The 23681-nt window shown below is 35.0% G+C and overlaps 1 protein-coding gene across 2 annotated transcripts in view; it reads left to right on the top strand.

Moving 5' to 3' along the window:
- Positions 1 to 23681, top strand: part of EPHA3 (EPH receptor A3) — a 340054-nt gene that overhangs the window by 86995 nt on the left and 229378 nt on the right. For both annotated transcript variants that reach the window (XM_084875452.1, XM_084875451.1), the window contains exon 3: positions 14260 to 14920. In XM_084875452.1, coding sequence (XP_084731578.1) covers positions 14260 to 14920 — 661 coding nt within the window. The remainder of the gene's footprint in view (positions 1 to 14259; positions 14921 to 23681) is intronic.

The following is a 23681-nucleotide window of genomic DNA, read 5'->3' as shown; positions in this document are numbered from 1 at the left end:
GAAGAAGAAGAAGAAGAAGAAGAAGAAGAAGAAGAAGAAGAAGAAGAAGAAAAAGAAGAAGAAATAGGGAAAGATAGAACTTAAAATATATTTGTATTATTTAATATGGAATAAAAGTCAGTGTAATATTGATACAATGGCATGTTTCATTACCTGGGCTTAAACTGAATAATAATAACTTTAGTTTACTGTTTCCCAGTAAACTGAATAACTAACTTCAGCATACTGTTTAAAATAGATAATCTACGTTTATTTACAACATCTCTAGAAAGAGTTCACAGTTGTGTTCCTGATGTGTAAATTAAATTATAGTATATTAAACTATTAAGTAGCAGAGCTAGGTTTCAAACCCAGAGTCTGTCTCTAGAGTTTTGACTCTTAATCTGGGCTTTGCAGACGCTCCATGGAAAAAGGATTAAAATGTTCCTGTGAAACACGGTTGCTATCCCTGTGGAAAGAGCAGGAGAAAGAGTTTCTGTAGCTTTAAAATTGGTTCTATAAAGCCACTTACATTTCATGCAAATGCTCTCAAAAACTACACTTATTGTGTTAAAATAAACTTAGTTATCTGAAGATCTGTGAAACTTAGCATATGCTCCACAGTGACATGAGTTAATTTCATTTCCGTCACTGTGAGTGCTCCGCAGGTATGTGGTAAATTACTATGATTCCTGTGGCTGTAACCCATTATCATAGCAGGAAATTACATGAATCTCACAACTGATATGAAATGTACTGCTGCCATTGCTATGCATTAATATCTTAGTAGTTGGCCATTTGTAATAATTCTGTCAATGCCCATCTTTTCACAGTTTTCAGTCTAGACATGTTAAAGCCATGTGCATGGAATTTCCCCCCATTATTTTCAAGTAGTTATACTGAATTCTAAGATTATCTTTTTATTGGGCAATTTTATATTGAACCTTTTACGAAGAATTGAAAACATGATACTCTAATTATCCTATCTCTAAAACTTAAGAGAAATTTATTCTGTAAAAATTAAAGTCATTTAACAATATATATGAACAGGAAGACAGAGTAAGAAAAATATCTGATAGTATTAACAATGTTCATTTTTCTGTTTCATGGAATAAGCAAATGTTTTATTAAATAATTTTTAACCATATTGATCTCCTCTTCACAGAGATAATTTCAGATAATGTTATATTTCATGGTTATAGTTTTTAAAATAACATTTTTTGAATTATATTAATTATATAAATAAAAATATTTACCCATTTAAATCAAACTTCTATAACATAAATTATATCTTTCCTATCCTACCATTGATATTGATATTCTTTCCCACATAAAAAATAACTTCCAATTAGCAGATTTAATTGAAAATCCTTGACAATGGTAAATTTAGTAATATATTTATGATGTATATTTTATATTTTAATCCATAATATCTGTTGCAAGTCAATTCCTCTGGCTAGATAATCACATTTTCAGTAGTTAGTTAAGCATTTTAAATTATTTTGGTAGTTTTCTCTTTTTGAGGATTTTTTTATTGTCTAAAATTTTACATATGTCTCTTTTTTCCCCAATTGATCTCCCTTAGCCATTCCCACCCCAGGCAAGCTCTCACTGCCCAGTGTCTGTGTCCATTGGTTATGCTAATATGCATGCATACAAGTCCTTTGGTTGATCTCTAACCCTTCCCTCCCTTACCATTTGTCTCTGGATCTATTCTTGTTCATCAAATCATGATAATCATTATATCCCACATATGAGTGAGATCATGTGATATTTATCTATATGCTTTTGCAAATAGTAGAAGTCCTTTCTTTTTTATAGTGGTGTAGTATTCCATTGTGTAGAAGTACCACAGTTTTTTTAATCCACTTATCTGCTGATGGGCACTTAGGCTGTTGCCAAATTCTTAGCTATTTTAAATTGTGCTGCTATGAACATAGGTGTGCACATATCCTTTTTGATTGGTATTTCTGGTTTCTTAGGATATATTCCTAGAAGTGGGATCACTGGGTCAAATGGGAGTTCTATTTTTACCTTTTTGAGGAAACGCCATTCTGTCTTCCACAGTGGCTGTACCATTCTGCATTCCCACCAGCAGTGCATGAGGGTTCCTTTTTTTCAGCCTCCTCACCAGCACTTGCTATTTGTTGATTTGTTAATGATAGCCATTCTGACAGGTGTGAGATGGTATAGCGTTGTTGTTTTGATTTGCAGCTATCGGATGATTAGTGATTTTAAGCATGTTTTCATATATCTCTTGGCCTTCTGAATGTCCTCTTTCAAAAAGTGTCCATTTAGATCCTTTGCCAATTTTTTGATTGGACCATTTATCTTCCTTTTGTTAAGTCATATGAGTTCACTGTAAGTTTTGGAGATTAAACTCTTATCTAAAATATCATTGGCAAATATGTTTTCCCATGCAGTAGGCTTTCTTATTGTTTTATTGATGATTTCTTTTGCTAGGCAGAAGCTTTTTATTTTGATGTAGTCCCATTTGTTTATTTTCTACTTAGTCTCCATTGCCCTAGGAGCTGTGCCTGTAAAGATATTGTTATGACATATATCTGCTATTTTGCTGTCTATGGAGTCTTGTAGGATTTTTATGGTTCCCCGTCTTACATTTAAGTGTTTCAGCCATCTTGAGTTGTTTTTGTGTTTGGTGTAAGTTGAAGATCTAGTTTCTTTTCTTTCTTTCTGTCTTTCTCTCTCTTTTTTTTTTTTTTTTTTTTTGCATGTATCTGACCAAATTTCCCAGCACCATTTATTAAAGAGACTGTCTTGACTCCATTGTATGCTCTTGCTTCTTTTGTTCAATATTAATTGAGCATAATGGCTTGGTTGAATTTCTGGGTTCTCTGTTCTATTCAATTTATCTATATGTCTATTTTTGTGCCAGTAGCAGGCAGTTTTGAGAACCCTGGCTTGTTTTTATATAGCTTGATATATGGTATTGTGATCCCTCCAACATTGTTTTCTTTCTTTGGATTGTTGTGGCTATTAGAGGTTTTTTTTGTTTTGTTTTGTTTTTTATTCCAGATGAATTTTTGGAGAGTTTGTTCTATATATTTGAAATATGCTATTGGTATTTTAATGGGGATTACATTGACTCTGTTGATTGCTTTGAGTAGTATGAACATTTTAATGATGTTGATTCTACCAATCCATGAACATGATATGTTCTTGACCAGAATTGAACCTGGGACCTTTCAGTCCGCAAGCCGACGCTCTATTCACTGAGCCAAATTGATTTTAGAGAGGGATGGAGAAGGGGATAGAGAAACATCAATGATGTGATGTGAGAGAAACATCATTGATCAGCTGCCTCCTGCATGCTCCCTGTTGGGGATTGAGCCCCTGCAGCCTGGGTATATGCCCTGATTGGGAACTTAACTATGGCCTCCTGGTTCATAGGTCAATGTTGAACTACTGAGCCATGCTGGTCAGGCAAGTTTTTGTTTTTTTAATTGCAACTCTACCATCTCCTACATTTTAATATTATTTTCTTCACCTTTTAAAATCTGTTACTATCATTTCCAAAAATATTTATCATAAATTCCCTGACATGTTATTTCTAGAAATTTTCCTCTTTAAAACATTTTTTAAAAAATTCATTATAAGGTTACTCTCTAACACATAACTATACAAAGAATTGATTTTTTTATTGAATACCTTCCATCTCAAAAAGCACAGTCTGTGCTTTGTTAGTTATATAAGCTTAACATTTTATACATAATATTTAATACTAGTTATTCTTTATAAAGTACTTTGTTTTAGATACAGAAATAGATATTTAGAAGGAGAAAAAGGACCAAACTAGGAAGCATGTTGGGTAGAAAGAATAATGAATACATAATTAAATAAATATGCCTTTTAAAATAATAACATATATAATAATGGATATAATATAAATACAATAGTTATTCAAGAACAGGTAATTTTTCTATCTTTTCTATTACTCAATTTTGATGCAGACCTTGACTCAGTCATTCAATAAATATAAATTGATTGTTTCTGAAAGGAATTATAGAGTATAATGAGAACACTGTTTTGTAAGAGAAGCATTAAAGACATGCATGGATTTATATCATGCACTTAGATGTTTTTTCAGCTGATACTTACAGTTTTTCAGTACAGGGATCTTTCTGAAATATGAATTAGTAATCAAAAAACTCTAACATAATGAGCAGCTGTTACATTGCACTTGTAGAGGTAACCTGTATGTATTCATAAAAAATTATGTATGTCTTTACGATCTTTTGAGTAATGTTCAGTGTACATTTGTTCAACAAAGGTCACCTTATGGCTTCTCTTCTGATTTTTGTAGTGCTCCTTCTAAAGTCCCTCACCCCCTTTTTCAAGAGAACCAGCACCCAGTTAAAAATTAACCTTATACCTTTTTTCGGTAGTTTCTCATGGTAGCACATGAAGTAGAGATATGTCAATGGATATTTTTCAAGTGGGCCCAGACCTTTCTGTCCTAAGTAACTGCCCGCATACTTATTGCTCATTGCCCTGTTGTTTAGCTGTATTAGAACCCAATTTATTAAACTGGTCTTTCCTACACATCTTCTGGTTTGCTCGCACTTTTTTCTCTATTTGCCCTATAGAAATCCTAGCCTTACTACCCTGCCATTTATTTTTTTCTTATTCCTTTCCTAGGACTTTTCTTGTGGTGTTAATTCTTCCTCTTTCCCCACAACTTTTTTTAGGAGGTCACATAGAGAGCATTTCATCATTTGCTTGTGTGACACGTATGCCTTTCCCTCCAGCATCAAAACTTCTGCATAACTAAAATCACACTTTAACTTTTGACTATTCATGGTTTCTTATCTAGGTTTTTTATATATTTAATAAATGCATGTGAAGTTGAATACAACTCCTATCATACAAGCATGTTTAAAAAATCATCGTAGAAGACTGCAATTGGAAACTTTCAAACTATAGCAAACATAAAGGTAGCAGAATGTCTAAAATAAGTTCTCTCATATTCATACCTCAAGAAATATGTGACTGAATGTAACCCTCCCACACACACTGTTTACATCTATTTGTAGTGCACTCGATTTGCATATAGAGCCAGATATGAAATAGAGCACTATGATTAGATTTACTTTGTTATAATAATATCATACAGTTCTTTGTGGGAGGTAGAAGATGAGGTTACTCAGGTGAGCTTCTACATAAGGTATGCCTGGGCTTTGGCAAAGCTGGAATTAAAAAACAAAACAAAAAACAGATGGAATGAGGGCTGAGCAAAGGCCATTCTACAGAGACAGGGGCAGGGCTCTCTAGAAAATGCATACGTAGTTTCTGAGGAGATTTGGAATTCTTGGAAGCTGTTTTTGAAATATGCTGTCAGGTCAGGTAGAGCATAGAAATGACAAATTCAGTTAAGGGACATATAGCATTGGTTCTCAACCTTAAGCGTCCGTTAGAATTACCTACGTATGTAGTTAAAAATAATTATGAAACACTCATGAATCAGTATTTTAGAAAAGTTTGCTTGCTAATTTTTTATATGAGGACCACGGACATAAGGGAATTAGACAGACTGTGGTCAGTAATAGAGGACATTGTCCACAGGCATAAAGTTATGGAAACACAGCCCTAAGATCTCAGTACGGTATCACTGATTCCAATTGAGAGGAGAATAACTAACATTAAAGCCATAGAATGGTCATGCTAAACTGTTCTAGCTCTTGTCTCAGTATGGGGGTGTTAAAGAAGCTGAGAAGCACTGAGAATGAAGATGGAAGCATCTGTGAACATGAGTTTCTGAGTAAAGACAGAGAATTCAGGGAGGGGATTATAAGGGACACCAGGATCCCCATACCATCAAGTTTTCTAGAGAGAGTACCCTTAATAATCTGTGTATTTTTATAACTATGAAAAGTACCAAGACCTACCCAATATTCTTAAACAAGTTTGTTACACCATCCTGGTCCTAACTCTTGTGCTCAGTCTCTGAAATCCTTTGTTGGCTTTGCTTATTAGTAATATTGCCTTGCCCAACCAGCATGGTGCAGTGTTTGAGTGTGGGCCCTTGAACCAGGAGGTCACAGTTCAATTCCCAGTCAGAGCATGTGACAACATGACAGGATTGTAGGCTTGATGCCCAGGAAGTGGTGGGCAGGAGGCAGGTCATCAATGATCCTTATCATTGATGTTTCTACCTCTCTCCTTCTCCCTTCCTTTTTCTGAAATCAATAAAAACATTTAATAAACAATGATCTCTGTCTTTTCACCCCTGCCTTGATTTTCTTTTTAGTACACTTATTAAGACTGGGACATTGTCCTCCCTATGTTCATTAGACAGTACTAATACCATTATCAAATTTCTGCTGAATACTTAGAGGTTTAGAGATGAGTGTGTGGGGATAGATAGTGGTCATTACTCAGAAGATACTGGCCTACCATCCTAGTCAGGCCCCTTCCAGCAATTTCTATTCTTTGTCTCTGGCCTGCATCTTGTTACTGATGTTGGCTTTCCAACATCAAATCTCCATCTTCTTCCTCCTTGATTTTTTGGTTGCAAATGTAATTCTCTTAGTTGACCAATAGTCAACATCAATAGCAACAAAAACCCCAAACCCAAACAATTCTATTCCTTATTAATCTCAACTTTTTTACTCTAACTTTTTTATATAATAATAGAAGCCTGATGCACAAAGATTCGTGCAAGAATGGGTCTTCCTTTCCCTGGATGTTGGCACTACCTTTCCTACTCTGGCCCCCAGAGCTGCCTCTCTCTGCTCTGGTCCCTGGAGTGGCATCTCCCCACTCCAGTTTCTGCTCTGGCCCCACCTTCCCATGCTTTCCAGAGGCCTTGAGCAGCTGGGGCAGTGCAGAATGTCTGTGTCACTGCCATGCTGTTGAAGCAAGCATTCCTCCCCCAGCCACTTATGCATATGCAAATTAACCCACTATCTTTGTTGAGTTGATTTGCATACTCACTCCTGATTGGCTGGTGGGCATCATGAAGGTATGGTCAATTTGCATATTTCTCTTTTATTAGTGTAGACTAGCGGCCTGGTGCATGGCATTCATACACTGGGAGGAGTTGGGTCCCTCAGCCCTGCCTGCACACTCTTACAGTCCAGGATAAGTTGGGATATGTCCTCTTGGGGAACAATCGCTAGTGATTCTGGCTTCTGATTGAGCAGTGCTCCCACTGTGGGAGCACACTGACCACCAGGGGGCAGTTCCTGCGTTGAGTGTTTGCCCCTTGGTGGCCAGTGCCCATCATAGTGACCAGTCATTCTGCTGTTTGGTCAAATTGCATAATAGGATTTATTTTATAGGATTGTTAGAAATATATGTATGCATATAAACAGATAGATATATCTGTATATATGTCCTTTTGAGACCAGAATGGTCTAAGAATGACTATTTATAAATAACTGGAAGTATAATAACTTTTATAAGTATTTCTGTGCCTGACACTTGATAGTGACACTCTTATTGTAAGAAGTTATGCATCTTTGTGCTTAAAATATTGATATGTATTGTTCTAGCTGGTTTGGCTCAGTGGATAGGGCATTATCCTGCAGACCAAAGGGTCCTGGGTTCCATTCCAGTCAAGGGCAGGTACCTCCGTTGCAGGCCTGGTCAAAGCACATTCAGGAGGCAATTAATCTATGTGTTTCTCTCACATCAATGTTTCTCTCTGTCTCTCTCTCATTCTGTCACTCTCTCTAAATATCACTGGAAAATATCCTTGGGTGAAGATTAAACACACACACACACACACACACACACACGGTAAATGTGAATATATTTCTAAGATGAACACTGAATTTTGAAATTAGTGCAGGAAAGAAAAATGTAAGAAATATAGAGAAAGAATAGCATGGACCAACTTAATATCACTTACAACCATTGAATACAAAGTTAATTATCAGCATTTTATAATGAGCAGAACTTGATTCTTATTAACCAGTGAAATGCAAAAGCAATATTGTAAACGTAAGAATATTGATTGTTTTTCTATTATCATCTGCAGAATTTTAAGAAATTGAATTTATGTTTTATTAGTTAAATCATGAAGTTATTTTTTTTCTCACTTTCTTAATATTTTCCAAATCATTTTAATCTATTCCCAAATATATATTTCAGGTTCTCCATCTTTAAAAAAAAAGAAAAATGCAAACAGCCCTGACCAGTGTGCCTGAGTTGGTTGAGTGTCTTTCCATTCACCAAGAGGTCACTGGTTAGATTTCCAACCTGGGGTACCAGCTCAATCCCCCTGGGGAGTGCAAGAAGCAGCTGAATGAGTCACATTGATGTTTTTTACTTCTTCCTTTTTCTCTAAAGTCAATACAAACATATCTCTCTTTTTAAATGCACACATTTTCTCCTTTTTTCAATTTCCAAGTAGCTAAAAATGTATCCAAGAGAGTAATTAATACTGCATAAAAATCCTTAATTACTATCATTGAGGTTTATCAGAATGATAGTTATTAGGTTAAATGCTGATTAATTATTAAAATATAGATTTTTCAAAAAAATATGTTTGAATCAATTGTAACTGGACAACCAAGAGATTCAGGCTTCCTGTCATTGCTTGAGCCAATTAAGTAGACAGGGTTGAATTATATTTGAGCATTTATTCCAACAATGCCATTGGTATGGGAGAGCAGTAGGTCATCCCCAAAAATCTGCTGTGCCCCATCCCATAGGCCAGCTGTTCATATTGGGTAGCAAGCAAAGATTATGTGGGAGAGTAAGAATTCTAAGCATAGGCAAGTCAGCAAGGTATAATAATTACAGGTTACTGACAATGCAGGAGGGGATGAGGTTACCAAGGGAAGGTGCCTCTGGGCACCTCCAGGACCAGATTGCAGGAAAATAGGGGCTGGGTGTTGCAAAGAGTAGGTGCTTCCAGGACTAGATTGTCCCAGCCATAAGGTTGTACATCTTTCCATAATGTAGGCAGTTCTCAGAAAAGGAAGATGGACTGAATTCTAATATTAACTCCCATGTCCCAGGGCATACAACTCTCAGCCAGATTAGAATGTGCTTTCTCTAACCAGAACAGAACAATCATGGTTAAGAGAGCATGATTAATATTTCTTATAATTGTAGCTGTTTTTAAATATTCTATTTCTGCTCCCAAAACAATGACATAGAACTGCTATCTAGAAAATATGAATTAAGAGTCTCCTTTGTATCCTACACTATCTTTTGGTGATGGGGAGTTTCACTGTGATTATGGTGATTATGTTGTTGAGAACAGATTTCAGAGTGACCTTGGTAGGGAGAGGATACCTAGATACAACCGGTTTCCAGTCCTATAATTTGGAACAAGATAACACAACACAACACAACAATAGGGCACTGAGTTCTGTCTGACTCCTGTGGTCTAATAATAAATGCTTGGAGTAAGAATTTACATATCATAATTGTTGACTTGGGAGACTTGAGTTTTAGAAAGAATGTGAGCTCCTCCTAGTTCAGTATCCCCTTCTCCTGAAGACAACATTGCTACTGCATACACCTTGCAGAAATTTTTTTCTTTTTTTAAAATTTCTTTATTGATTAAGTTATTACATATGTGTCCTTACCCCCCCCCCCCATTACTCCCCACCCCCATCCAGACTCATGCCCTCACCCCTTTTTTGTCTGTAATTTTCTTTCGGAATTAATACAGTGAAAAGAAAGAACCTTTGGACCACCCTCTTCTAGATGGCACATGTTTTCATTTACTAAGTCTGCCTTGGGACAGTGATTGTGGCAATAACATATCTATAATAATGTATGAGCATTACATGTTAGTTCTTGGAGTACAAAAATAGGGTAAATATGGACATTATTTACAATTATATAGTGTAAGGTTTACAACAGCAGTTTTAATAAATGATTTTTGCTTAGCTGCTGCTATTGTGAAAATGCTCATTTAGGGATTTTGTTTCTGCTCTCTTCAGTCCTTAGTAAATTCCAGAGTCAGTGACAATGTTTTTGTAAGTGGTCTGAGACCACAAGCCACTACCGCTTATAGGCAATTTGGTCTTCATTACAAATTAATGAAGTGATAATTGCTCTCTGAAACCTTTTACATTCACAGCATTATCTTTCTGAGATTTATACCTCTGCATTCAAGGACTTGTGATAGTTTGTGGAATTAGTATTGAGAGGGAAATTGTTAAACCAGAATGAAAGCTCCATAATTAAAATAATAGTTTACATCAAATTATGAACATCTCTCTCTAATCTCATCTCTGTTTCATGACTAGTACAAATGCTGCTCATACATAGCAGAAGAAATTTGCAATGAAATCATCAAAGCACAAACTCATGTTTATTCTGAAAAGGAAATCTCAAACTAAATTTTTAAGTGAATTGGTTTGTTTTTAAATAATGATGTCATGATCTTTCTTTAAAATGTCCACAGAAAACATTTACTCTATGGGTGTTTGTTGGCTCTGGCTTTACAGCACCACTGGAGAGCCAATGTGAGGACCACAGAGATGCTCCCACATCATAATGACTTTTCAACACCAGAGTATCAGAGTTTTGAGGAACTACAACTCTATTCACCCTTCCTTCCTTCTCCTCCTCCTCCTCTTCCTCCTCCTCCTCCTCCTCCTCCTCCTCCTCCTCCTCCTCCTCCTCCTCCTCCTCCTCCTTCTCCTCCTCCTCCTCCTCCTCCTCCTCCTCCTCCCCCTCCTCCTTCTTCTCTTCTCTTCTCTTCTCTTCTCTTCTCTTCTCTTCTCTTCTCTTCTCTTCTCTTCTCTTCTCTTCTCTTCTCTTCTCTTCTCTTCTCTTCTCTTCTCTTCTCTTCTCTCTCTCTCTCTCTCTCTCTCTCTCTCTCTCTCTCTCTCTCTCTCTCCCTTTCTTTCTCTCTTTTTTTCTCTTCCTTCCTTCCTTCCTTCCTCCCTCCCTCCCTCCCTCCCTCCCTCCCTCCCTCCCTCCCTCCCTCCCTCCCTTCCTTCCTTCCTTCCTTCCTTCCTTCCTTCCTTCCTTCCTTCCTTCTTTCCTTCCTTCCTTCCTTCCTTCCTTCCTTCCTTCTTTCTTTCTATATATATTTTTTAATCTTTACCTGAGGATACACTTATTAGTTTTATAGAGGAGGGAAACACACAACCTAGGCATGTGACCTGCCTAGGAATCAAACCAGCAAACCTTCCTTATTTAGGTCTATGTGCTAACTAACTGCGCTACACCAGTCAAGATTTTTTATTTTTCTGGTATTAAACATATACATTAATTTTGCTTCAAATATGACTATACTATTATAAGCATCTCACTGTAAAATCCTGAGGATTGAGACTGTCATGTATAGTTTTCTTCTTAAAACTTCATTGAGTGGATAGTTGGAAATGGTGTATTGTTGATTAGTAAAAGCACAGTGTGAATATTTTATTTTCTTGTTTTAAGATATAAATGTGTCTTATACATTAAGTCTAAGATTTTCTAAAATACTCCAAATTTGTTTCTTTATTGGACCTAAGTCAAAACAATTTTGTCTCCAGAAAATTATTGCCTTTTTTATATCCTAGATCTTGAATGATAGAGATTAAAATAAGTAGTAGTTTTTGTTTTTGTTTATTTTTTAGTTTTGTAGGAGAGTTAGGGAAAATAAGAATTGTTTTAACTATATTGATGGTGGTCCACAAATTAGTTTTGTTAATTTAAACACCTTAATGCAAATAATTTATTTTTTTTCTAATGAAGTCAAAGGACAAATAACGTCATATTTCTTTTCTTGTGGTTATCATCAATTTAATATATTAACATTTAATCTTATTTTGTGACTAGAAGTTATGGATTAAAAGTAATTTTATGTGTTTTTAATAAATACATTAAGAAAAAAATGTTAATGCTCCTTACGTGCCATTGATTTTGTTTAAATGTATGTAAAACTTGCTATTCCCTTAATGGAGAAAAATTTAGAATACATTTATAAAGGGATTCACAATGATTGTGCTTGTTCATTTATTTAAAAATTAAGATATATTATCTAGCAAGAACCTTATATGTGTTACTTCTTTGAATTATTTCTACATGTATTATAAGAAAAAAATATTATGCATATTCCAAAAGATGAAGTTTTATGTTGCATACTACCAAGGATATGAAGAGGTCTAATATTTAGCAAAGGCACTGAAGCAAAACTAAACTTACCTTAACATGTTTCATGAATTAAATATGTATTTAATAAGGGTTATACAATACATTCTTATGCAATAAGAGTGATTGGGGAATGGAAGGCATCAAGGAGAAAAGAACACAGTCCAGTTGGGATAATACCATAAACAAAATAACAATCAAATGTATATTTAAAAATAGTGAAATACTTCCTATTGATGAGAACATGGTATATGCATAGTGAAAAATAATTCACTAATCTCGATTCAGACTTCTAGCAAAATATAAATGTAGGTTAGCACCAGTTTTTGGAAAAACACAAATGTCAAACGAGAGTTACGCATAGGTGATGGGGAGCCTATTAATTCAAGAATATCATGGTAAAAATTGTTCTTTCCGGGCAGCAGTGGGCAGAACTGTTATAATTGTGGAATTGCAAGTAACACAAACTATCTAATGCCAACTTAAAAGTTTCTCAAAATCTGTGTTAAGGATCGGAGAGGCAGGGCTTCAGTCTTCTAAAAAGTCTCAAAACATATTAAATGGGGCATCTTTGGCCCTGGCATCTGCTCAAAGTTTCAATTATAGAAGATAAATAAATCCCAGATACCTGCTTCCAGCCAGTTCTGGCCTCTGCTCAAGGAAGCCTCTGTTCAAGGAGGCGCTGAAAAAAAAAAAAAAAAAAAAAGAAAAGAAAGAAAAAAAAAAGGAGAGGCTGGGAGCCTGGATCACTGGGATGTGTGTCCAGCCTGAAAACAGCCCTCAGCTCCTCACCCTGGCTGGCCACACTCCCATAGATATGGGTCCCCGCAGGGGGGGGGGGGGCGGGTGGCCAGCCTGCAAATAGTCATCAGCCCGTCACCCAGACTGGCCAGGCACCCCCTCAGCGGGGACCTCACGCCATGGGTGTGTGGCCGGCCTGCACATCACCACAGGCCCCTCGCCCAGGCTGCCTCAAGAACCATGGGAACCCCCACCCTGATCTGGGACACCCTTCAGGGAAAACCAGCCGGCCCCCACCTGTGAACCAGGTCTCTATCCTCTCTAATAAAAGGGTAATATACTAATTAGACTGGGAGACTTTCCAGGAGACCTTTCAGAAGTTCTTCTGGACAAAGCCATGGTGGCGGTCAAGAGGGGAGGGCAGTTGTGGGAGATCAGGCTGGTGGAGGGTGCGGCCATTGGGGGTAAGCAGACCAGCATGGAGGCCAGTTGGGGGTGAGCAGGCCATCAGTGGGGGTCAGTTGGAGGTGATCAGGACAGTGGTGGGGGGGAGTTTGGAGTGAGCAGGCCAGCAGGGGGGGCAGTTAGGGGTGAGCAGGCCAGCAGGGGGGACAGTTGGGGGTAAGCAGGCTGGCAGGCAGAGTGGTTAGGGGCAATCAGGCAGGCAGGCAGGCAGGTGAGAGTTTAGGCCAGTAGTCCTGGATTGTGAGAGAGATGTCTGACTGCTGGTTTAGGCCCAATCCCTGTAAACCAGCAGTAGGACATCCTTCGAGGGATCCTAGATTGGAGAGGGTGCAGGCCAAACTGAGGAACACCCCCTCCCCTATGCACAAATTTCGTGCACCAGGACACTAGTTTTTAATAACAAACAAACAAAAATATCCAAAAATATACAATAAAATCGTTTTATAGTGAAGATGCCTGAGTTAAGTGTTTTGCTTGTTTTAACATATTTTTATTGATTTCAGAGAGGAAGGGAGAGGGAGAGAGAGATAAAAACATCAATGAAGAGAAAGAATCATTGATTGGCTGCCTCTTGCATACCCCACACTGGGAATCCAGCTGGCAACCCAGGCATATGGACTGGCCAGGAATTGAACAGTGACCTTCTGGTGCATAAGTGGATGTTCAACCACTGAGCCATACTGGTCTGACTGAGTTGAGGTTTTAATGCTAGAATATTTTGTGGTCTAATTAAATGCTAAGCAACGTTTTCCCTAAATGTCCCACAAACTTCAATGCAATTCACAAGTATTCATCAAAAGTGGAAAGTACTCTGTGTCAGTGAATTCAGAGAACCTTTAAAAAAAATCAAGAATGTTATAGTATTTCTCTACATCATGACCTTTAATGAGTAACACTAAAGTTTCAGCTTATTTATTTTGATGTTTTGTGACACCCTCATCTTATTTATTCATTTTTCTTAACTTATTAAGTGCCTCTTTTTTTTTTTCTCCTTTGATTCTTCAGTGGGAAGAAATCAGTGGTGTTGATGAGCATTACACACCCATCAGGACTTACCAGGTGTGCAATGTAATGGAACATAGTCAAAATAATTGGCTGAGGACCAACTGGGTCCCCAGGAACTCAGCTCAGAAGGTCTATGTGGAGCTCAAGTTCACTCTACGAGACTGTAATAGCATCCCATTAGTTTTGGGGACTTGCAAGGAGACTTTCAACCTGTACTACATGGAGTCTGACGATGATCACGGGGTCAAGTTCCGAGAGCACCAGTTTACAAAGATTGACACCATTGCGGCCGATGAAAGTTTCACGCAAATGGACCTTGGGGACCGTATCCTTAAACTCAACACTGAAGTTAGAGAAGTGGGTCCTGTCAACAAAAAAGGATTTTATTTGGCTTTTCAAGATGTTGGAGCTTGTGTTGCCTTGGTGTCTGTGAGAGTGTACTTCAAAAAGTGCCCATTCATAGTGAAGAATCTGGCCATGTTTCCAGACACAGTACCGATGGATTCTCAGTCCCTGGTGGAGGTCAGGGGTTCTTGTGTTAACAATTCCAAGGAGGATGATCCCCCTAGGATGTACTGCAGCACAGAAGGGGAATGGCTTGTACCCATTGGCAAGTGCTCATGCAATGCTGGTTATGAAGAAAGGGGTTTTATGTGCCAAGGTAAGTCCTCCCTAATTTTCCTCAAAGTGGTATTTCTCACCTTCGAGTTTATCGTAGAGTAATTGAGACAAATTAATTTAACCTATACTCACTTGGCAGCCAAACATGCCTTAAACAGAAAAGAGTCTATTTATAGACTAAGTTTATCCTACTTGATGTGTTGATTCAAAGTTTATTTTAGAAATATTAACAAGTTTGAGTATGTGGTGCTGGCATGTACCCCACTAGAGGTGTAACTTCTGCTATTTTTAAGTTTTCCCTGCTATTTAATGACTATGGAAATGTAACTCTAAGAAAAAATAATCCTCTGTCATTTTCATGTTGAGAGAAGAAACATCATTGACACTCGGGCAGGTAAACTAATTCTAACAGAGTTAAAGTGTGTTGACTAGGTTTGTGCTTTTCTATCTCATAGTAGAATGTGTTATATTGCTATTAAACTAGTCTTTTCTTATACATTAAAATTTTAAATGTATAAATGCATAGGAGTACTTAAGTACCTAGTCTGTAGAATCTAATCTGTTTTAATACTTTTGTTTGCTATTACACTATGCCAAAGAAGTTCAGTTTGCTATTATGCGTAAGGCCATTCAGTAAACCTCAAGTCCACAGGGGAGAATTTATTATGCTTTATATATAAATTTACCTTTATAACAATCTGAACGGAATATAGCATTTTGCTTTTGACTAGAGATATAGTTTATAGAAAAAAAATTAATGAAAACAAATGGTACACGCTAGCCTCATACTTCTTGGTTTTATTTATATCCTTGGCAATCACCTTTAGAATATTGTTACTAAGTATAGTTTTGAAAGTTCTAAAATTGAAACAACATCCTAGCTACTACTTACTTATATACATAAGTAGAGGGAATACTAAATAGCTTCATTATCCACTTGAATTATGTTTTATTTTCAGTATTATCTGTGTATATGATGTTTGTGAGATTAATTTTAAATGAAATGATTAAAACTTAGCTGAAGAGGAATTAAATATTATCCACCCTCTCTAATTTCATCCCTGTGGAACCAGTCTCTGATACTCATACCTGGAGAGGAATCATGTGTCTCCATTTTAATAATATGTATTAATTTAAACAAAAATATCTCATAAAGTATTTCATTCAGCAAGAAGTCTAATCATTAGATGTTTGAATTTTAAATAATTTTACATAATGCTTTATATCTCATCAGAGTTATAAGAAATAGAAAAGTAAGTATCAGTGAGATAAAGAGAATCACATAAAAGTGATAATAGACATAAAGGATTCAAATTATCAGCTCATTGCACATGCTGACTTGAAGACAAACATCAGAAGGATTTTTTTTAAGAGTAATGTTAAATGGTATTCAAAAAATTCACAATAAATTTAGAATTGCTATTATTTTACTAACTGCATCTTAATTACTGAACCACTTTTATAAAGTAACTACTATGCTATTCAGTGATGCTCCATGTCAAATTACTCCTAGAGAACACATTGATGTCTGTTTTACCTCTTTGGATTGTGTACTTTATTATATTAAAGGACATCACAGCACCTATTTGATATAGAAATGCTTTATCAACGTTCAAAAATACTAGTTTTAGAATAAGATATATGTATATATATTAAGATATATATATATATATATATATATATATATATGCTTAAATACAAACTATTCTAAGAATATATATATATTGGAGATAAAGTAATAGCAATAATTTTAGTATAAGTGGAGATAGTGAAATGGGATGTGATTGGAATTTAAAAAGGGATGATTTTTTAGTCATGTGATTTGAAGGTGGAGCATAGTCTCAGAATTATTTGTTGACATTTGCGAATTTATCAAGTTCTCAACACCTTGATTCTGTAATAGTGTAATTCAGCCTGGCTTGAGGCTTGTAATTTTGCTATTGTTGTCAGTTATGGTACTGGTGTTTGTTATGGTTTCATTTCTTAATTTTTAATTTTATTGTGGGTTTTTAATAAAATTGTAGGCTGGTCAGAATAGCTTGCTATGACTCTCACAAATCAGTGTTTGATCACAAGTACTTCAGGCACACAGAAACATGGTAATGCTTCAAAAAGGTAAACATGACAAAATAGTGTTTCATTAGTTGTTTATTTTGTTGTTTTCTGTTTACAAAAAAATATGTCACTCTTTTGAAAAGTAATCATAGGCTTTTAATTGACTAAAGCAGAAGAAAATGAGACTCCTTCACTTTATTTCAACAACTTTTATTGAGGACCTACTTCATTCCAAGCACTGTAGTAACAATTCAAAGAATTTTTAAACATTAATTAAGCACTCAGGAGATGCCACACACTGTGCTGACTTGTTAAATAATATTTATGAGTTATTTCATTTCCCTTTGACATAACCTATTATTACCTCCATTTTAAAATGAGAACAAAGTTTGATAGTTTAAATGTCTTGCCTTCAGTTCTTTAATAAGTGAGTATGAGAGTTGAGATCTGAAACTAGGCAGTCTGATCCCAGGGTCTGCAGAACTAACCTCAACCCACAAGCTTCCCTATGATTCAGTCGAGTGGTGACAGAAACTAGGAAACCCTCAGGACATGAATTCCACTGGAGTTACAGTTCTGTATATTGAAGAAGGATGAGTGGGGCCACAGAAAGCTGGCACAAAGTAACTAAGAATCTGTTAATACAAGGTTTATCTATTTCAGTATATTTCCCAGATTTTTCTGTTTCTAGATTTTTAAGAAGGAAGAATTGCTAGCCAAATGCCATGTTGTCAGAAGATGAGGTTTAGCCTAATTTAGTAAAATCTGGTTATGTGGATTGGCATGCAATTTAGATGTGCATAAAATGTCTGCCAGATTTAACTCAAGAAGGGTTTTTGACAATCTATTAATACAAATTAATAATGTTCCAGGCATAGGGGAAACATGGACAAGTAAGTCATTTTATCTACCTTCTAGGAGCTCACAATCTAGTATGAAAGACAGATACATAAGTAGATAATTTTAGTGCAAGACAGACCAATAAATCTCCCGGGGGTATAGAGGTGCTTTGGTAAATAGGGGAAGAAGATACTCATTTTCAGTATTTCAAAATTGTTAATGGGAATTGTTCATTTATAATGAGTAGCCTTTGCTTTGAGATTTTGGACTCTTTACTATTGCGTTCAGAAAATTTTGGTGTAAAGAGAAAGAGCTAATGACCTTACACAGCTTATACATTTCAGAAGTTGAGTTTTATAATTTGTCTATTGAGTTATTATATCAAAATGTGGAAAATTCCAGTAAAATTCTGGTTGTTCCATAGGAAGGCCTTATAGAGAAAGGGTTTACATTTCATAACATGGTTATATTATGACATCAAATGAAATATTTTGAATTATCTCTTGACAGTTGTTGGAACACTTATTCAATTATAAAAACATGAAAATCTCTATTTGATTGGAAAATTATATTGATAAAATATTTTGTATTAAAAAAACCTCATCATCATTCAGCTATAAGAAAAACCAAAATTGTCTTTGTATAAGACTACAGTACTATCCAAGGTGTTATCTACTCTCATACATAATGCAAACTTTCACAGTAGCACTATTATTCCTAAAATGAGAAAAAGTAAAATCATATGGTATTTGACTTTCTCTGGCTGGCTTATTTCACTTAGCATAATACTCTCCAGATCCATCCATTCTGTCGCCAAAAGTAAGATTTCCTTTGATTTATTTATTTATTTATTTATTTATTTATTTATGACTAAGTAGTATCCATTGTCTATTCCTACTGTAGCTTTTTTATCCACTCATCTGATGGCCACTTGTAGGCTCCTTTCCATCTTGGCTATTGCAAATAGTGCTGCAATAAACATGGGGGTGTATATATTCTTTCGAATTAGTGTTTCAGGTTTCTTTGTATATATAACAAAAAATGGAATTGCTGAGTCATAAGGTGATTCCATCTTTAATTTTTTGAGGAAACTCCATACTTTTTTCCATAGTGACTATACCAATCTGAATTGCCATCAACAATGAAAGAGGGTTCCCTTTTCTCCATATACTTGCCAGCACTTGTTTGTTGATTTATTGATGATAGACATTCTGACAGGTCTGAGGTCAATCTAATGAACAAAACAAACAAAGCAACAAAATAGAAACAGACTCATAGAAAAAAACAGCGGACAGACAGCTGTCAGAGGAGAGGGGGGTATGGGACTGAGTGAAAAAGGTGAAAGGATTAAGCAAACATACAAACAAAAAAACCCCACTCATAGACACAGGCAACAGTACGGTGATTTCCAGGGGGGAAAGGGAAAGAAGATTAAGGGTGACAAATGGTGACAGTAGGAGACTTGATATGGTGTGGTAAACACTAATACAATAAACAGATAATGTGTTATAGAATTGTACATGTTAAACCTATATAATTTTTTAACCAATGTAACAGAAATAAATTAAATAAAAAATAAAAAGTTTAAATGAGAAAAAGAAGATGAAAGTATCCTTTAATCATTTATTCAGTTATTGAACACTTATTAAACTTCTAATATGGGCTAAATTCTATTAGACTTAAGAAAAAGAAGATGAACATTATGACTGCTAAATTAGTTTGATTGTTTAAAAATATGAGTGTGTGTGTGTGTGTGTGTGTGTGTGTGCACATATTAAGTGAATATATGTCTTAAATGTAAAATGTTTTGGTCTTTGTCTCAAAAGGAACAGATTTTTAACTGAATTATAATACTAAACAAAATTAAGTTAATAGACTGAAACAGAGGTATTAGTATTGTTAAGGAAGGAGATATTGATAAAGAAGGACATGAGTGATGGGAAATTAACATTTTCTGCAATAAATGCTTTATGTTGCTGGTCTCTTTTCTTTGCTACCTAAGAAACACGAGAAAGTAGGAGTAGAAAATGCAGTTTTCTCTTTCAAGGATTGGTTGGAGAAAGAAAATGAGGGGGCAATGAAAGGCATATTGGTAAAGAATCATTCAGGAATTGTGTGCTGAGCAAACTCAAAATACTGAAAAAGGCAGCTCTAAGAGAGTAAAAGGTACTAATTATGATAAATTTGGTAAGGTAGAAATGCACATTAAAAAATTACACAAGCTTAAACTTATAACAGGGTAATGTAAAGATTAGTAAGAAAAGCAAGAGGTCATGCATCAGACTTGGTTTGAGAGTGCAAGAAGCACTTTCTTTAATATATAATTTTAAAATATGGTTTTTGTTTTAAAAAGTCATTTCTCAACTTAATGATAGAGTATGAAATTGTGGTATCTCTTAATTTACTGTGTGTGTGGCTTAAACCTCATTTAGGTCATGTTTCTGGGATCTAGGCAAACTTTCTGGATGTTGAGAAAATAGTCAAATTTCAGGCTGAGTTGTTTTTATAAGATGTCAATAAACATCCTTTAGAAATATAGCATTAAAAGTTAAGAATATAAACCTAAATCATCTGTTATTTGCTTTCATTGATTGACTATCATGTTTTATGTGATTTATTTCATTTAGGAAATCCATCATACTTTTTACATTTCATCATAACTCTTTTCATTTTTTAAGGTTGGAGGTTTGGGAAAATTTCACATTAATTCCAAGGGGACCTCATGATCCTTATTATTTTTTATCTTGGCTAATGAATTCTATTATCTGCTTTGATTCAGTTTGAAGAGAAGAAATGAGAATGCTAATGGCTTTTTATATAGTCAATTAATTACATTTGAGGCAGATACCAGGAGGTTACTATAAATATTCCTGCTCCTACAAACTTTGTTTAGACTTAATGTACCAAGTACCTTATTAATGTCACTGAAGAATCTGTTGCTCTGTGTTTTATCTCTGTGCATTCGTCGTGGAATGTTAACTTTCTTCCTTGTTCTTGTACATTAGCAGCTTTATAGAAAAGTGTGTTTGATGTGATATATCAAGGCATGGAGACTTGTTGGGAATTATTTGTAATTATGTTTGTTTCACCTAAGATTTAACAATACCAACTCTTACTCTCCTCTTGCTTCTCTGTCAATTCAGAAACTGTCTTTAAGGAGCTGTCAAGGTTTCCACAACAGAAGGGTTCTGCTTGCTTTGACAGAGGAGCTGGAGAAAATGAAACATCTCAGTAGAAATTTCTTAGCACCTACTGAGTCTGTGTGCACCTTCTTCAGTGCAAGGTGTTCTTTTATTGCAATGAATTCAGAAGCACTTCTTTTCAGTTTTCAGACAGGAAGTTTCTCGTCTTTTGTTGGAACATTGTGCTTAGAACCTGGTAGAATACAAGTAAGTTCTCAATTAGACAATTACTGAGTGAATAAATACTAGGGAACTTCTATGCCAACTATGTATTCTTACAATGTAAGTTCTGGAGAGAACATGCTATATATTAGTTATCTTTGAATTCATAAGACCTTTTAGAAAGACTTGAACATGGAGATGTCCATGTTTGTAATTTGAAACAAATGCATTTGTTAGATCACATACAGTTGCAACAATTAAATATTAGAAGTTATCTGAATTATCATTATAGTGATGAATAGATGAAGTAGAATAATAACATTTCATATGCCTGAGAGAATACTTTTTCTTTTATAAATTTATGATATTATTTTTCTGACTTACAAAAATGAATTAACACTGGTTTAAAACCTATAGTGAGAATATCTGTTTATGAAGATGCTGAATTTTCTCCCTTAATTTTATACATTTAGTTCTTAATGAATGGATTCATCTTTTAATAACTGCACTGTAATAATCAAGTCTTTTACCTTGAATTACAAAAATTTTATTTGTTTTCCCTTAGCTTAAAACAACAGTACTTCATTCCCACTCTGCCTTTAACATTACACAGCCATGACTTTTCAAATCAATTTAGTTTAATAAAAAATATGCCACTTTTAAGCAATAATCTAAATAACTTTCAAATGAATTAAACAGATACATTATGGCAGCTTACTAATAACTATAAAGCCTCTGATTCATACAAGTTTCTCTCTTCTCACCAATTTAGATAATAAGTTATGGCAACATTAACATAATGCAGAAATTCGCCAAGTTTGTTCACAAATTTCAGTTTTTATTTTGTTGTTCTATTTAACAAAACTCTCCTGCTGCGTAGTGTCTTAATGCTTGAGCTCAAGAATTCCAAAAATTCTACTGATCAATTGTATGGCTAACCAGTTTAAGCCTCGGTTTTTTTCACCCACAAATTTTACCCTTTAGAATTGCCAACCAATGTGTTGCTTATCCCAGTGTAGACTACCTAGCACTGGATGAAAGGTATTTGAACCTTATTGTTATTATCTGTCATCAGCATTATTGAATATATTGCCTTTCCTGCTTTTTTGTTTTAATTTGTATTAAAACACTTATTATAGATACGGCGCTATTTTAATTGTCTGTATGTTACCTTAAACCTTAGACTTTATAGATATATCTTGAGGGAGAGAAAATATCTTACAATGAATTTTTATGATTATGTATTTATGATTTCATCATTGGCTATCCACCTACTTTCCAACAGGATTCTTCCTCCCATCTCACCCCTCTCCACACCCCAGGATATTCCATTTTTAGTTCCATTAAACCTCTAACCTATTCAATCATAGAGGATATTTCCTCTGTTCTCTTATGTTTAGCTTTTATATTTCTCCTCCTTCTTTTAAACAGTTCTTGATTTTTCCCATCTGGCATATGTCTCAGTGGCTTATTGTTTCTAGCATGGGTCTTTCCAATGGTTTTTCAAACGCAGCCTTGAGTTTTTACATGGAGAGTTTTATAGTGTATAACTAGAAAGATACTCAAGTTTTAGCGATTTAAGAAAATATAGTTTAGAAAACAAGCAAACAGTAGCAAAATAAAAAAAAATGCTACATTTCAATAACATTAAATCTCGAATTATTTCATACTGTGATCTGTTCTAACATTCATTGTAAAAAAAAAGATTTGATTACAGAGTTGGAGAAGATATAACAATAAATAATATTCTTACCTTGCAGAAATTATGTGAATCAAAAATAAAAATAAGTAATCCATAGGTATAATATTTATCTAGCCATTTTACTTAACTCTGTGTAGTGCTAACTATATCTATTTGACTTATTTCAGGTATTTATTACACATAATTGAGAATCACCCAAATAGTAGAAAAGGCAGCAGGAAAAACAATATAAATTGTATGAAGTAAAAGTCAAATGTGCTCGCATGATTTACTATGTGATATAACTGGAAACTTTCAATCAAATTATGTGGGTGAACTGTCTAAACAGTAATTAAAAACTTGTTTCAAATATGAAAAAGAGAGGAAAAATAAGGGAGCATATTTTGTTTGTGACTTGTTTAACTATGTAGTTTATCTTTGAATCCATATAAAAACAAACAGTATAAATGTGAACCATGGATTTGCATCTTTAAGATACTAGGAAGAAATGTGAATTCTTTGCTCTATGTATACTAAAAATCAGACTATTTTGAGCAGGCAGAGACAATTTAATTGCAAACATATTTAGGAGAGATATGCCTGTCCTTAAATTTAGAGAGTAGAACAAATTCCTACCCAACCATTTAAATACCTTCTAATGAATAAGAACAAGTTAAATGATCAGCAATGAACTACCATAAAAGACCTTAAAAATCACAGTCAGTTTTATAAATGTTAGTAACATTCTAACACAGAATTACAGCTAAATAAGAATTACAGTGTTTTAGTAAAATAGCATTCTTGTACCTTGTATGGGTCAATTTAGTTATATAATCTTATTAATCTGTTGTTCAAAGAAGGGGAAACAGTCTGACATTTTC

The sequence above is a fragment of the Pipistrellus hanaki genome (genome assembly GCF_964339955.1).
Source record: "Pipistrellus hanaki genome assembly, chromosome: 2".
Classification (NCBI taxonomy): Eukaryota; Metazoa; Chordata; class Mammalia; order Chiroptera; family Vespertilionidae; genus Pipistrellus; species Pipistrellus hanaki.
This window is presented reverse-complemented; position numbering and strand designations above follow the sequence as displayed.